At 36.9% G+C, this 15,639-nt stretch overlaps 1 protein-coding gene across 1 annotated transcript in view; it reads left to right on the top strand.

Annotated features, from left to right (window-relative positions):
- Positions 1-4,344: 4,344 nt before the first annotated feature.
- FLT3 (fms related receptor tyrosine kinase 3) overlaps positions 4,345-15,639 on the top strand; it is a 96,988-nt gene continuing 85,693 nt past the window's right edge. Inside the window, exon 1 of the mRNA XM_043995101.1 lies at positions 4,345-4,413. Within this exon, the coding sequence (XP_043851036.1) occupies positions 4,365-4,413 (49 nt within the window). The 5' untranslated portion in view covers positions 4,345-4,364. The remainder of the gene's footprint in view (positions 4,414-15,639) is intronic.

Consider the following 15,639-nt stretch of genomic DNA (forward strand, 5'->3'; position numbering starts at 1 on the left):
TGGGAAGAGACTTGAGGTAGGGAGATCCATTAGCAAGTTATTCCAGCAATCAAAGCATGTGGTAATAAGGGCCTGCACTAGAGTGGAAAGAGCCACTTTGGGAAGCCTATAAAGACAGACTGGCCTCAGAAGAAAAAATGCTTCCTCAGGCCAAAGAGTTCTCCATCCCCATTCAGACCCTTCTAACTTAAGAAGGTAGGGAGATGGTAGGGACCTTTGAGGAAGGTTAAGGTAGAGGAGGAATCCAGCCCCTCAAACTCTGCTAGAAGGCTATTCTTTCTTTCTTTTTTGTGGGGCAATGCGGGTTAAGTGACTTGCCCTGGGTCATAGAGCTAGTGCCAAGTGTCTGAGGTCATATTTGAACTCAGGTCCTCCTGAATCCAGGGCCTGTGCTTTATCCACTGCACCACATAGCTGCCCAAAGCTATTCTTTCTCAGAAATGCTTTTGCAGGGCAGCTAGATGGCGCAGTGGATAAAGCTCTGGCCCCAGATTCAGGAGGACCTGAGTTCAAATCCGGTCTCAGACACTTGACACTTACTAGCTGTGTGACCCTGGGCAAGTTACTTAACCCTCATTGCCCTGAAATTTTTTTTTTTTTAAAGAGGGAAAATTTAAGCATCTTGGGAGCTCAAAGTTTTGGGAGAAAAAAACATTCTGGGGATTAGGAAAGCAAAAGCATTTCTTTTTGGTTTTGTTTGTTTGTTTTTGCAGGGCAATGGGGGTTAAGTGACTTGCCCAGGGTCACACAGCTAGCAAGTGTCAAGTGTCTGAGGCCAGATTTGAACTCAAGTACTCCTGAATCCAGGGCCAGTGCTTTATCCACTGCACCACCTAGCTGCCCCCACAAATTTTCCCTCTTAATGGAGGATATTCAAGGTTAGGGGCCAGGGTACACTTGAAAGGATTGCAAGAACTTTGTCTTCAGATATAAGGACTACAGGACACCTCATCCAACCTACAATAACTAAAAAAAAAAAAACCTATCACACTTATTTTCTTAACAAAGAATTAGATTTATATACCTAATTCTTTCTTTCTTTTTTTTGCTGAGTTGATAGAATTTTCTTTTTTTCCAATTACATGCACAGATAGTTTTCAACATTCATTTTTTTAAGACTTTGAGTTCCAAAATTTTCTCCCTCCCTCCCTTCCTTCTCTCCCTCCTCCCTAAAACAACAAGCAATCTGATATAGGTTATACATTAAAATCATGTTAAATACATACAATAATTTTTCTTACAGGTCAATGAGGGTTAAGTGACTCACCCAAGGTCACACAGCTAGTAAGTGTCAAGTGTCTAAGGTCAGATTTGAACTCAGGTTCTCCTGAATCCAGGGCCAGTGCTTTATCCACTGCACCACCTAGCTGCCCTCCATACAATAACTTTTTAAAAAGGTTTTATGGATTCTGATTGCCTTTTTTTATACCACCATCATTTCCTGATATATTCCACTCTATTTACTAAGTTCTCCTTTATAATAAAGAAAAATAATAAAACAGCTAAGTTAAACTATTTGATACAATGATCAAGTCTGTAAACATACCCCATATTTACTGTCCATAATCTCACTTCTAACTACTGAGAAAGAAGGAGGAGTAGTAGTTCATTATCTGTCCTCTGGAACCAATATTGGTCAACATATTAGTCGACTCTAGCTTCCTTTTAGTGTTGTTTTCATTTATGTTACTGCCATCAACATGCATATTGTTCTCTTGGTTTTGTTCTTTTTTTCCCTTGCATCAGTTTCCACAATTCTCTCTGTGTTTCCTGACTTCACATATCCATCATTTATTACAATGCATTCACATACCACAGTTCACTTATCCATTTCACAATCCACGGGCACCTAATTTGTTTCCAGTTCCTTGTTACCACAAGAGTATGAGGTATGTACATACACATTTATATGTACACACCCACAAAAAGAAAAAGAGAGCCCCAAATGTTATCACCACCTTCAAAAATACCAGAGAAAATATTTGGCTTCACAACTGTTCTTGTGAAAAAAACCTAGTTGATTTAGTGATGAACTTGCTCGGTGACGCAACAATGTGACAAGGCAGTCAAAAGTTACTTTAATCAGAGGTTGCATTAACAAAACTGTAGATTCTAGAACAAGGAAATTTCTGTTTCTTTTGTCCTCTGCCTTAAATTAGACCAAATGTGGAGTATTTTGTTCAGATCAGTGAGCTACCATTTAGAGAGGATGTTGACAATCTGTAGCATGTCCAGAGGAAGGTAAGCAGGAGGGTAAGGGGACTTGAAACTATGCCATACAAGGATCAGTTTAAGGAACTGAGAAAAGACTTATAGGGACATGAAAGATGTCTTCAAGTATTTGAAAGGGTGTCATGTTGGATGATGGAAGAATAGGAGCAGGAGATTTGAGCTCAATGTAAGGAAAATTAGAGCTACCCAGAAGTAGAATGAGCTTTGTAGGGAATCTTTCTTTGGAGGTAGTAAGCTCCCCATCATTGGAAGTCTTCAAGATGACCATTTGTATGAGAATTTCTGCTTATGGATAGGTTGGACTAAGTGACCTCTAAGATTTCTTCTATTTCAGATTTTATGTTTCTATGATTTCATGATCCAATGCTTATGCCTTTTCCATTTCTAATTTTAATACTTCTTGAATATCTGAACAAAGTAGTTATACAAATTAGAACACCATCAATTGTGTTATATGTGAAAAATAATTAAAATAATTTAGGAAATTGGATTTTTAGGGCCAGACAGGACCCTATAGATCATGGAAAGAGTATTAGATTTGGAGTCAGGGGCTCTGAATTCAAATTCTGACTCTTCCACTCTCTACTTGTGTGACTTTGGGCATATTACTTTGAACTAATTTGTTCATTTCTAAAATGAGGAGCTTGAACTAAATGGCCTTTAAAATAACCTTCCCTAGCTGTGTGACCCTGGGCAAGTCACTTAACCCCTATTGCTCCGTGCAAAAAAAAAATAACCTTCCATTTCTCAGTCTGTGGTCCTGTCATCCCATGAACCCCTAATTTTATAGATAAGCAAACTGAGACCCAGAGAAATTTAGAAGTTTTTCCTACTTGACTCCAAACTCCATGTGGATAAGGATTGAAATTTAAGTTTTTTATGTTACCCAATACCTAGAATAGTGATCTGTAGATAATAAGTACTTAATGCTTTCCTCCACCCCCACCCCCACCCCCCATTTATACAACTGCATAGTGGAGAAGTCAGAATTATGTTAGGCGTTTATCTACTATACCATGTCTTGAATTCTCATACAAAGTAGAAAATCACATTCAACTCACAGTTTTCTGACCCCACAGCCAAGGCATAGATAACCATAATTTCTCATTTACTTTGGAATGTATGCAGTTCGTAGTTTTGTTTTTTTAGGGATGGGGCAAAGATTTTTCCTTTCTGATTGCATTTAGTTGCATTCCTTGAGTGCTACTCTTCCTAGCAGCAGAGAGGTATGATGGTAGGTACGGTAGAAAGAGCAGAGGCTCTGAAGTCAGAGACCCTGCATTTAAATCCTGAATGGGAAGTTTACTACCGGTGTAACCAAATTGTTTCAGCTCTCCCAGCCTCAGTTTTCCATGAAAAGCGTTTTACTTACGTTATTTCATTTTAGCATCACAACAACTCTTTGAGGTAGATAATATAGACACTTAAATGATGAGGAAACTGAGTATCCGAGAGGTAGTGAGTGGCACGGTCATGGTCATATGTGAGAATGCAAAGTACGATTTAGACCTAGGTTTTCCTGACTGATGCTGATCCATTGTGATAGGCCCACCTGAAATACCAGCTCCCTTACAGAGAAACCAGAGGCAGTAGTGGAATGCAGTGATGGATTCGAAGTCGGAAAGATCTACTTTCAAATCCTTCCTTTCACAATATCTGTATGATCATTGGCAAGTCCCTTCGCCTCTGAGCCTCGGTTTCCTCATTTGCAAAATGGGGATAATCAATACCTGTCCTGGGGTCGTTATGAGACACATCTGGGATACTGTATATATGCATGCAAACTTTAAAGCCGCGCCCACAGGCTCCCCATGCCAGCGCCACTTTCTTTGCACTTGGGGCTCTGCCGGGCAGGTCAGACACTTCCCCCAGCAAAGTATTTCCAACTTCCAACTCCAGCTGTATCCCTCCTGGCCCAGCCCCTGGGCTCTGCACGCGGTCATTACAAGGAGCAACACCAAAGTAGGGTTTCCCCCGCTCTTCTACTTTGCAGCAGTTACGAGGGAATTTGTGGTTGGTGACGCGCACCCTTAAGAGCCACCTGCAGCGCTTGGCGCGCCAGACTGGGGAGGGATCTGCGGGCTCCGAGCCCGCAGCCGCCGGCCTGGGGGACCCCTGTGGCACGGGAGGCCATGCTGGTGTTCTGGCTCCGAGGCGGCCGCGGCCAGCTCCGACTGCTCGGTAAGGACCTCCCCTAGCAGAGCCACGCTCCCAAGCTCCTTCCTTCGCTCACCCTCCTTCCTTCACTCCACCGCCACCGACTCTCCTTTCTTTCTCTCCTGCCTAGTTTTTGCCTGCCTCCTCTGTCCCCATGCGCACTCTCTATCCAGCTCCATTTTGCGCTCTTTCAATCGTTCTGCCCCACTCCTTTGCCTGCCTTTCTTCCCCGATTTTCAGGCGTCTTCCTTGCCCCTCCTCTTTTTCATCTGACCCTCCTCATCCGGCCTTCTCCTTCCCCCTCCAATTGCTTCGGACTTTTCCTCCGTTTCTTGCTTTTCCCTTTCGTTCATTCCCTTTTCTTCCTCTGGAACTCACGCCTCTTGCTCTTTGCTCCATCCCAAAGCAGCGTACTCTGATTCCCGGCCATCTCTTCTCAAGTCCTGTCCCGTTTACTCCCCCCATCCCCCCATCCTCCCGTCAGTCCCCTGAGACTCCCCTCTCTCCCGGGTCCATACCCGCCTGGGGGCACTGTGTGGCCGCGGGAGTTTGGCGTCCGGAGTCTGGTGGGAGGAATCGGACTCCGAGGTCGGGGGTGAGCTGGCAGCGGACGGTCTAGCTGGGGACTTCTTGGGAGGGCACAACGGGGTGTTGCGCAGAGGCATCCATCTCTCCCTGATGGTTTTGGTAATGGAACGAACTGTGGTGAAAAACGTGCTCTCAGCACTCTTTCACCCCCGACCAAGACTTCTTCCAAAAAAAAAAAAAAGACTTAAAAAGCAATTACCAGGCAGTGAAAACGCTTTGTATACATAGAAATAAAAAGTATACAATTATAATTTGAATATTAAATTATTTTTCCAAATCTCAGCAGTTTGACTGGACCAAGGTGAAGCAACTGTAATAGAAAGTTAGAGGACTTGGTTTTGAATTTATTATCTGACTGGAAGTCTCTTAATTCTTCTGGACCTCAGATTTATCATATGTAAAATAAAGAGGTTGAATTAAACCATCTCCAAAGTCTTTTCCAGCTTTAAAATACAGGTTTTACATGGAGGGTTCTTTTCAGGACCCTGAAGTCTGCATTTCCACAAAAAAACAAAACAAAACAAAAACAAACAAAAAACTTTGTTTCTGTCATTTTCTTCAGGAAACTCTGAAAATCTACCAAAATCTTTTCCCAGTCTACTCCAAACCTAAGGAGTTAACACAGATTGAGACCTTAGAGAAGGGAAGAGAGCTACTGACAAACCCTGCTCTCAAAGTTTAATGGGGTCCCCCATGTTTAATAAAAGATCTTGCTGAATTAAAATGCTTCCTGGGAATGAGATGAATTAACTCCTTCAGAACATCTGGATTCAATTCAACAAATGTTAAGTGATTATTAAGAGATTGTGTTGTAGTGGGGAAAGGGTCTGCTTTGCTCTGAAGATCTATCTACTCAATCCTGCTATAGTGGAAAGAGCATTTGTTGTCAGAAAGCATTGGTTTCAGTCCTGCTTCTAACACATGTTAAAATTGTGTAAGCGTGGGAAAGTCACGTAATTTCTTAACTCCCCAGAAAATTATTTTTTAAAACTACTAAATTAGAGATGAATTCTCAATCTGCATAGATGGGTGGAATTTCCACATTAGGATTTAGTCACATTGATGAAATCATAGGTCCAGACCAAGTGACTTCTCCCCCTCCTCTTCCTCTTACTATTGCTAGTACTACTACTATTACTACCATCACCACCACCACCACTATTATTACTACATGCCAGCCTTTGTGGTAATTTTGTGGGAGTTCAAAATAGTAGCCCTTGTTCTCAGGGACCTTAAGATCTAGTCTGGAGGGGGGATGAGATGCACAAAGACTTAGAAAAATGAATAAGTACATAACATAATGGACTGTGATTTAAGCAAGGAAGAATCACTTCTAGTTGAGCTGTGGCACTGGAATGTGAGCAGTCAGAAAGAGAAACATAGAGTGTGATACTTGATCTTAAGCTGGAGCCTTGAATGAGAAGGATTTCAGTAGTTAGAGATAGGGAAAAGGTATATAAAGCTATGAGGGAAATTGTGATGCTAGGCAAAGGAATTTATATTTTATTTACAGGAAAGCAGAATGTTAGAGCTAGAAGGGGCCTTAGATCATAGGTGCTCATTTTATAAATGAAAAAACTGAGGCTTAGAAAAATAAAGTGATTTGCTCAAGGTCACCCTGGCAAAGCCAGGACTCCCATCTAGGCCTTTTGGCTACTTTTTTAGTTCTCTTTCCACAGTGCTAAGATTGAGTAGGTAGGTAGTGGTGAGCTGCTGAAAGGCTTTAATCTAAGGAGTGATGTGATTTGACCAATGCATTAAAAAGATTTGGAGATGGTTTAGAATTCTTGGGAATGATCCATTTATAAAAAATTTTCCTTGCATTAATTAATTGGCGATATTTTACTTCTATAATTTAAAAATGAGTTGAAATCCAGCCTTAGATACTTCATAACTGTGTGACTCTGGGCAAGTCACTTGACCTCAGTTTGCCTCAGTCTCATCCACTGTAACATGTAACATAAAAGTTCAGGTTGGAAGGTATCTCTAAAGATTATCTAGTCCAAGAATATTTTTATTTACTTTAAAAGGCCAGAGGCTCAATCTAGCCAATTACTTTATATTGTCTATATCTCAATTTTTGTGTGCAAGCAGGATCTGTCCTTGGTAGACAGAGTTGATGGCAAAGGCACCATCCTACTTCTCTTGCACCATTTTTTTTTTTTGCAGGGCAATGAGGGTTAAGTGACTTGCCCAGGGTCACACAGCTAGTAAATGTCAAGTATCTGAGGCTGGACTTGAACTCGGGCCCTCCTGAATCCAAGACTGATGCTTTATCCACTGCACCACACTGCCCCCATCCTATTTCTCTTAAAACTGCCTCCTGCCCCCATAATACTGGAATTGCATCTTTAGAGCTTCAATTCTTCCCAATCAAATGTTAATTCCCCTAGGAATAGCCTAGTTTCTTATTAGACATTTGTACCTTTATCTGAGTGAATCTTAGAACTTTTCCTGAAAACAGGTTTTCATAATGAGGAATGGAGAAAGACCATGAGAATTCTGGCAATAAGAAAAGAGGCTTTTAAAGTGATGGTTGGGGAGACCAGGGAGGAAAACTCAGCAAATTGGAGAGGTTATGGGATACTGAAGACTAGTTTTACCTACTAAGCATATTTTTCTATTGTCTAGTTTGTTTGCTAGGTGGATAATGTTTTGACTTATCTTCAATCCAAAATACCAAATGTTTATAGATTTCAACACAAGAGATAGATCTGAAGAAGAGATCACTTTTCAACCATAGACCTTTGTAGATCCCTAGAAGAGATTCCTTCCAACTTCCATCAAAGCTTTAGCAGCTAAATCATTGGACAGACCCCTCTGCCTAAAAAGTTCCCTTTTGATTTCATGCACTCAGTGATGAAATGCATGAGTCGTCGGAGGTGAAGGAGTCTGATCACTTAGTTGAGCATCTGCAAATATTGACAGTTTTTGGACCCAATCTTTCAACTGTTTTATATGAACTAGCATGTCTAAAGTGAATTAGGGAGAAAACACATCCTGAACAAATTAGATATCATTAACAGCAGAAATTTGAAACTTGCATCATAGTCTCTCATCTATTTCTTATACTATAGACAGCTTAACCAGATGCATTATTCACTCTGGTTTCTACAGCCAATCAATCAAAAAGCATTATTTGGCACTTATGATGTGCTAGTCACTGAGGATGCAAAGACAAAAAATGAAGCAGTCTCTGGTTTCAAGGAGCTTACATTCTAACAGGGAAGACCATATAGCTCTCTCTATAAGTATGTAGAGCATAAAAATATACAGAACAAATACAAAATAAATACTTGAATTATGGAAGGGGAAACATTGGTTGCTAGTGGAACTATTTCATAGTCTAAATTGAGGAACTATTTTGCTGTCATGGTCACCAGGTAATCTATTTCTATAACCTAGCTGACATGCCTTCCATGGAACATTTTTCTGACTAGGTTTCTTTGGTAGGATATCTCTATTTCGACCATCTGTATCTATATCTATCAATATCTGTGTTTGTATGCACCCACATCACATGCATACCATATATGAAAAAAAGAGTGGATCCGTGATTTGATTGATATAGGGAACTCTCAGATGAGGAAATTCCTTCTATCAGTGTAGGTTAGCACCTTCCCAGAAGGTCTTATAGTTTTAGAAAGTTACTTGAAGCACTCAGAGGTTAAGTGACTTGCCCACAGTCACACAAAATGTGTCAAAGGCAGGATTTGAAGCAAGATCTTCCTGGCTTTAAAGCCAACTGTCTCTCTACTATGCCATGCTGTCTAGATATAGTAGTTCCTATAAAATGGTTGAAAGATTCAGTATAAAACTAAAAATAGGATGGTATTACTTCAATGGAGAGAGATTGTATTTCATCTCTGTTATGGCAAGATGTTGATTTGATGCAGTCCTCAAGAACTTTGCTATTTCATGTATGCTTGTCTAAATTAAGTTATTTTGCTGTGGGAGTTGATGCTGATGTATAATGATTAAAATTCTGAAGTCATGAAACAATGTTCTCCTGATTTCTTTCTCTCTTCTGGTAAAAAACTTCTTTGCATATGAGCTTCCTCTTTTGTAAAGGGAAAGAATAGTATTTTACTCCTTGATCAGATAATGTCTAAAGAGTTTGTTGAGATTCTTGGGAGAAAAGTGCTTTGTGAATAAAAGAAAGCACATAAAGTATGAAATAATATCTTTATACCTTGAGATGGAAGGTATAAGAATGATGTGTAAGGGCTCAAATTACATGATGGCCCTTGGCTAGTACTTTTACCAAACTCTCCTCTTACTCGAAGTTGATGCCAGCTAATGATAGTGACTTTGACTGGGAGGATAGATTGTCAGGGTATTTGGTATAGTCTTGCTTAGTCATCCTGGTTCCCTCTTTTTTTTTATTTGGACCATACAATATCATAGTGACTAATATTCTGCCTATTATTTTCCTTTAGAATGGAACCATTAGAAATTAGAGCTGTTGATTGTACATATATTGCCTATATCAGATTACTTGTTGTCTTGGGGAAGGGAGAGGGAGGGAAGGGATGGAGAAAAAATTGAAACTAGAAATCTTATAAAAACAAATGTTGAAAATTATCTCTAAATGTAACTGGAAAATAATAAAATATTTATATGGGAAAAAAAGAAATTAGAGCTGTTTAATTTGTGAAGGAAAATAGGATCATTTCAATTTAAATTGAAGTCACCCATCCTTCCAATATATTATAATTCCAATTATCACTGTAGTCTGTGTGACAGTGAACATTATTAGGAGCAAGACTCAGAAGTACATTAAAATATATTTTTGATTGAAGTATTGCTTTTAATATTTCATTTCCAAGTGTATATCTCCTTCCTTGCCTAGTAAGCTGTCTTTTATAACCAATTTTTTTAAATCATAAAAATATTTTATTATTTTCCAGTTACATGTAAATATACTTTTCAACATTTATTTTCATAGGATTTTTAGTTCCAAATTTTTCTCCCTCCCCCCTCCCCAAGACAGAAAGCAATCTGATATAGGTTATATATGTACAATCACATTAAACATATTTCTCCATTAGTCATGTTGTGAAAGAAGAATCAGATAAAAGGGAAAACCCTTTAAAAAGAAAAACAAAAAACAAAAAAGTAGAAACAGTATGGTTCAACCTGCATTCGGAATCCACAGTTCTTTTTTCTGGATGTGGAGAACATTGTCCATCATGAGTTCTTTGGACTTGTCTTCCATCACTGTATTGCTGAGAAGAACTAAGTCTATCACAGTTGATCAGCACACAATGTTGCTGTTATTGTGTACAATGTATAACCAACATTTTTAAAAGTGAGAGGGGAAAAAAAACTTTACAAAACTAACCAGTATATCAATGAAATTTGATATTACAAGAAATGTTCCACCCCTATACCCCACCTAATTTGGAAAGAAGGAAGGGGGAAGGAAGTATATTTTCTTATCTTTTGTCCATAGCCAAGATTGTTCATCATAATTATACAGTGTTCAGTTTCTTTTTTGTTGTTGATTGTTCTTTCTATTTAGAGTACATTGTCGTAGTCATTGTATATATTGTTTCTTGGTTCTGCTTTTTTTAGCCTACATCAGTTCATATAAGTTTTCTTAATCTTCTCTGAATTTTTAAATTCATAATTTCATATGGCTTACTACTATCTCATTATATTTATGTTCCAGTTTGTTTAGCTGTTCCTCAATTGTTGGGTATCTACTTTATTTTTGCTGTCAGAAAAAAAAGATGTTATAAATATTTTGTTGTGTATGGCGCCTTTTTGTCTTTGACCTCCTTGGAATTACTATTCCTAGCAGTGGGATCTCTGGTCCAAAGAGTATGGACATTTAGTTGTTTTCTTAGCATCATTCAAAATTGTTTTCAAAATGGTTGGAACCACTTCACAGATCTATCAGCAGTATATTAGTGTGCCTGTTTTCCTCAATCCTTTCAGCATTAAGTACTTCCAACATTTCTCATTGCTATCAATTTGCTGGGCATGAGGTGAAGTCTCAGAGTTTCTTTAATTTGCATTCTTTTATTTTTAGTGAATTCATCCATTCTTTCATCTGGTTATTGCTACTTTGCTTTTTTTTTTTTTTTGAGAACTGTTTGTTCAGATCTTTTAACCACTTATTCACTGCAGAGTCACTCTGAGTCTTAAATGTTTGTTTTAGTTTCCTATATATAATGGATAGCAGAGGTTTATCATAGATTTTTGATGCAAATATCTCTTTCCAATTGAGAACTTATCTTTTTATCCTTTTTAATTGATTTTATTCATGGAAAAGCTTTTCAATTTAATCCAATCAAAATTATTACTTTTTGCTTATGTGATCACCTCTATCCTTCATCACAGGGCTTGGTGAAGAATTTGCTCCCTCCCCATAGCTGAGAAAGGAACCCAATATTGATTTCTTATAATTTTTTATGATGTAATTCTAATATTCAGGTCATATATCTATATTGAGCTTAGTCATATATGTTGTAAGATGCTAGTCTAAACTTAATTTTTGTCAAATTGTTTTCCTTGCAATTCTTACCAATAGGAAGGTCCTCCTCAAGCATTATATGCTACTGAATTTGTTATGCACTGATTTTGCATTCAATTATTTGTGATTCTTCTTTTTCTAATATGTTCTACTGATCTAGTTTTCTGAGTTTTTAAAAATCAATACCAAGTAGTTTCTATGATAAGTACTTTGTAATAAAACTTGAGGTCTAGAAGTGCTATTACCTTTCCAATCCTATTTTTAAAAATTATTTTTCTTGAGACAGAAATCCTTTTGTTCCTCCAAATAAGTTTTGTTATTATGACTTTATAAAATATCCCATTTGATTGTCATAGTACTAAATATATACGTGATTTTTTAAAATTTTGGTTATATTGGTGTGTCCTACTCATGAGCTATGAATATCCCTTCAGTTATTAAAGTCATTCATTATTTCTTTTTTTTTCTTTCTCTCTTTTTTTTTTTAGTGAGGCAGTTGGGGTTAAGTGACTTGCCCAAGGTCACACAGCTAGTAAGTGTTAAGTGTCTGAGGCCGGATTTGAACTCAGGCACTCCTGACTCCAGGGTTGGTGCTCTATCCACTGCACCACCTAGCTGCCCCCCATTATTTCTTTAAAGAAGATTTTGTAATTGTTTTTAGGTAAATCTTTTGTGCTTTAAGTGTGCCGGGTTGATTCCTATATAATTTATGTGTTTTGTAGTTACTTTGAATGAGACAACCATTTCTATTATTCCATCCTTGATTTTCTGATTGCTATTTAGATACACTAGTAGGGTTTGTACCTTCATACTTCGTGGAAGCTATTAATTATTTAAATTAGTTTCTTTGCTGATTCTTTTTTTTTTTTTAAACAAACCACTGTCATTAACGAACATGGATTATTTTGTGTCCTCTTTGCCCACATTTAGGTCTTTACATTCTTTATCTATTCTTATTTCTATTGGTAACGTTTCTAGAGCTATATCGAATAACAAGAGAAAGGGAGCATTCTTACTTTACGCCTGCATTTATTGGGAAATCTTTTAATGTTTTACCCTTCCAAATAATGCTAGCTTTAGATTTTAAATTTATGCCGTTATCATATAAAATGATCTTTATGCCCATGATTTTTAGTTTTCAGCATAAATGAGAGTTGTAGGGTGGTTTTCTGTTGTTATTGTTGTTAAACACTTTTTTGCATCTCTTTATATAATCTACTTTGGGATTTAAAAAAAAAATTTGCATACAATTAGCTATGTTAACTGTCTTCCTAATTTTGAGCCATTTTTGTATCTCTTGAATAAATTCAATTTTGTCATGGTGAATAATTTTTTGCATATATTGATATAGATTTTGTTAGTATTTTATTTAAAATTTTTGTGTCAATTATCATTAGTAATATTGGTCTCTAATTATATTTGCTTTATTCTTTCCTGTTTTAAGTATTAAGACTATTTTCTCACAAAAATAGTTTGGTAGTGTTTTCTTTTCAATTTTTGAGATATTTGTGTGGTGTGACTACTAATTTAAATGCTTTTAAAATGCTTAATAGTGTAATAAAGCCTTTGAGAGGGACCAGTTTTTCTTTAGGCTGAAGGGAAATGCCTAGAGGCTAGCTAAGGACTTATAGATTTGTAGAATTCCCACTCTGGGAACAGATTGAACTCAGAGCTAGAGGGCAGAGTATTTTAATCACCCTGAAAAAGAGAAATAGGAGAGCAAGTGGAGAAAGAACTAGGAGTCTAGCAGAGGAAGGAAGAAAACCTCAACATTGCTATGAGAGCTATGAAGACATTTGCTAAGAACTAAGCCAGGCTAGCCTCAGGGCTTCCCTCACTCTATAGAACAAGATACTTACACTATATCTGTCAGAATGACCATCCCTTAAGAACAACAGAAAAGAGGCGAAAGTTTTAAATCCCTTTAAATTTTTCTTCCTGGAGCTTATGCATGCTAATAGGTATGTATTAAAAAGAGGGTATAAAAGAAGAAGGCATAAAACTCTTCTTGCTATTCCTTTGGGCTGTTTATTTGCTTTTTTCAATAGCACTTTAAGGCTATCTACTCCAGATAAAAATAAAGTTCATTTAATTTCTTTTGGAGTCATATGTCTTAATTGAATACAGAGAGGTATAATTGGGGAGATGGTAAGAGATAACTTTAATATACAAAATTTGAACTGATCAGATATCCTTAGGGATTTCTCCAAATGGAGAAAAAAAAAGTAGAAAAAGGTATCCATGTGGAACTAAGGGCCATTTCCCCTAGGATAAAAACTGTGAGAACTCTCATTGTTGTCTGTGGCTGGGTTATTTAATCTTTTAAAAAATTCTGAACTTAACACCAAATAAAATGATCATTTCTATATACAAAATAGCGCAGATAGTGTGGGTTGTACATAAAACCACAAATTTCTATTAGATACAACTTGGTTTTCCTTTTAAGTATATAATAAACTCAATATCTTACTTTCAAAGGTATCCTGCTCATCTGTGCTTCCTTACAAATTTCCTTCTGTTTGCTTTTGTACATTTAAATATGCTTCAATTAACCCTTTTCACTTTTTTCTCTTCTCTTCTCTCTTTTCTTTTCTTACAATACAATTGCTGCCCCCCCACCCCCACCCCTTATCTCTTTTCTCCAAATTGAGGTAAAGGGAAGGAAAAACAAAGTCCTTATAACAGAAACACACAGACAAGCAAAATAAACCCATATATTAGCCATATATGAAAATATGTCTTATTCTGTTATCATCACCTCTCTTTCAGTAGGTAGGACCATTATTGGTCCCTAGAATCATGGCTGGTCATTTTATTGATCAAATTTAATTTTCTTAAGTCTCTCAAAATAGTTTTTTCTGTACAATGTTGTGGTTATTGCATCGATAATTCTCCTAGTTCTGCTTATTTTTCTTTGCATCAGTTGGTAAAAATTACCCTCAGTTTCTCTGAATCTATTCCTTGCATAATTTCTTGTAGCATAATAATATTCCATTATATTCATATACCTTTTTTCAGCTATTAACCAATTGTTTTGTACTCAATTTCCAGTTCTTTACTATAATAAACAGTGATGCTTTGCACATTTTTGTATATATTGCTCTTTTTCTTCTTTCTTTAATTTCTTTGTGGTACAGGCTTAGTAATGGTATTGCTGGATCAGAAGGTTTACACAATTTGGTGATATTTTGAGAGTGCTTCCCAGATATACTGAGCTAACGCTTAGCTTTCTCAGCATACTATCCACCTCCAAAGAACTGATATTGATTGAATACAAACTGAAGCATGCTATTTTTCACTTTCTTTCTTTCATTTTGTTCTTTTATTCATGTCTTCTTGTACAAAATGATTAATGTGGAAATGTTTTACATAATTGTACATGTATAACCTATATCTGATTGCTTAGCATCTCAGGGAGGAAGAAGGAAGGGAGGTGGGAAGAAGAGAATTTGGAACTCAAAACTTTAAATAAAAATGTTTTTAAAAATTAAAAAAAACCATTACTGTATTCTCAGCCTTTCTTCCTACTGTCACTCCAACAATCATCATCTTCCTTTTTTATTATATTTGTCAATCTTATGGATATAAAGTGGAACCTCAGAGTTGTTCTAATATGTATTTCTCTAATTATTCTTCATATCTTTTGACCATGTATTTATCAGGAAATCTTAGATGTTTAAATCAGTTCTCTAAATACTTTGGATATCAGGTCCAAATCTTGTGTCATTTTTTTTTACAAGTTAACTATTTCCCTTTTCATTTAACTGTGTTGATTTTGTTTGTGCAAATCTCTTTTTTTGTTTGTTAGTAATAAAAGTGCTTATTTATCTACTGTGATCCTCTCTATCCCTTGTTTGGTTAAGAATTCTGCTATCCATAGCTGTGAAAGCTACCTCCTTTTCTATGCCCCTTTGCCTTTATCCTTGTAGTTAGAGTTCTTAGATTTATTGAATTCTATGTTGTTATGTTCATTTACTTCAGAATCTAATGTATCTATTCTGTTCCATCATCAACTTTTCTATTTTGTAACCACTACCAAAGAGTTACAAAGATTACTGATTTGTAGTGTATTTCAAGATCTGATTCTGCTAAACACCGTCCTTGGATTAAAATGTTTGTTGAGATTATTGACCTTTGTTCTTCCAGAATAGGTGATTTTTATTATTATATTTTCTAGTTTT

The sequence above is a fragment of the Dromiciops gliroides genome, chromosome 3 (genome assembly GCF_019393635.1).
Source record: "Dromiciops gliroides isolate mDroGli1 chromosome 3, mDroGli1.pri, whole genome shotgun sequence".
NCBI lineage: Eukaryota > Metazoa > Chordata > Mammalia > Microbiotheria > Microbiotheriidae > Dromiciops > Dromiciops gliroides.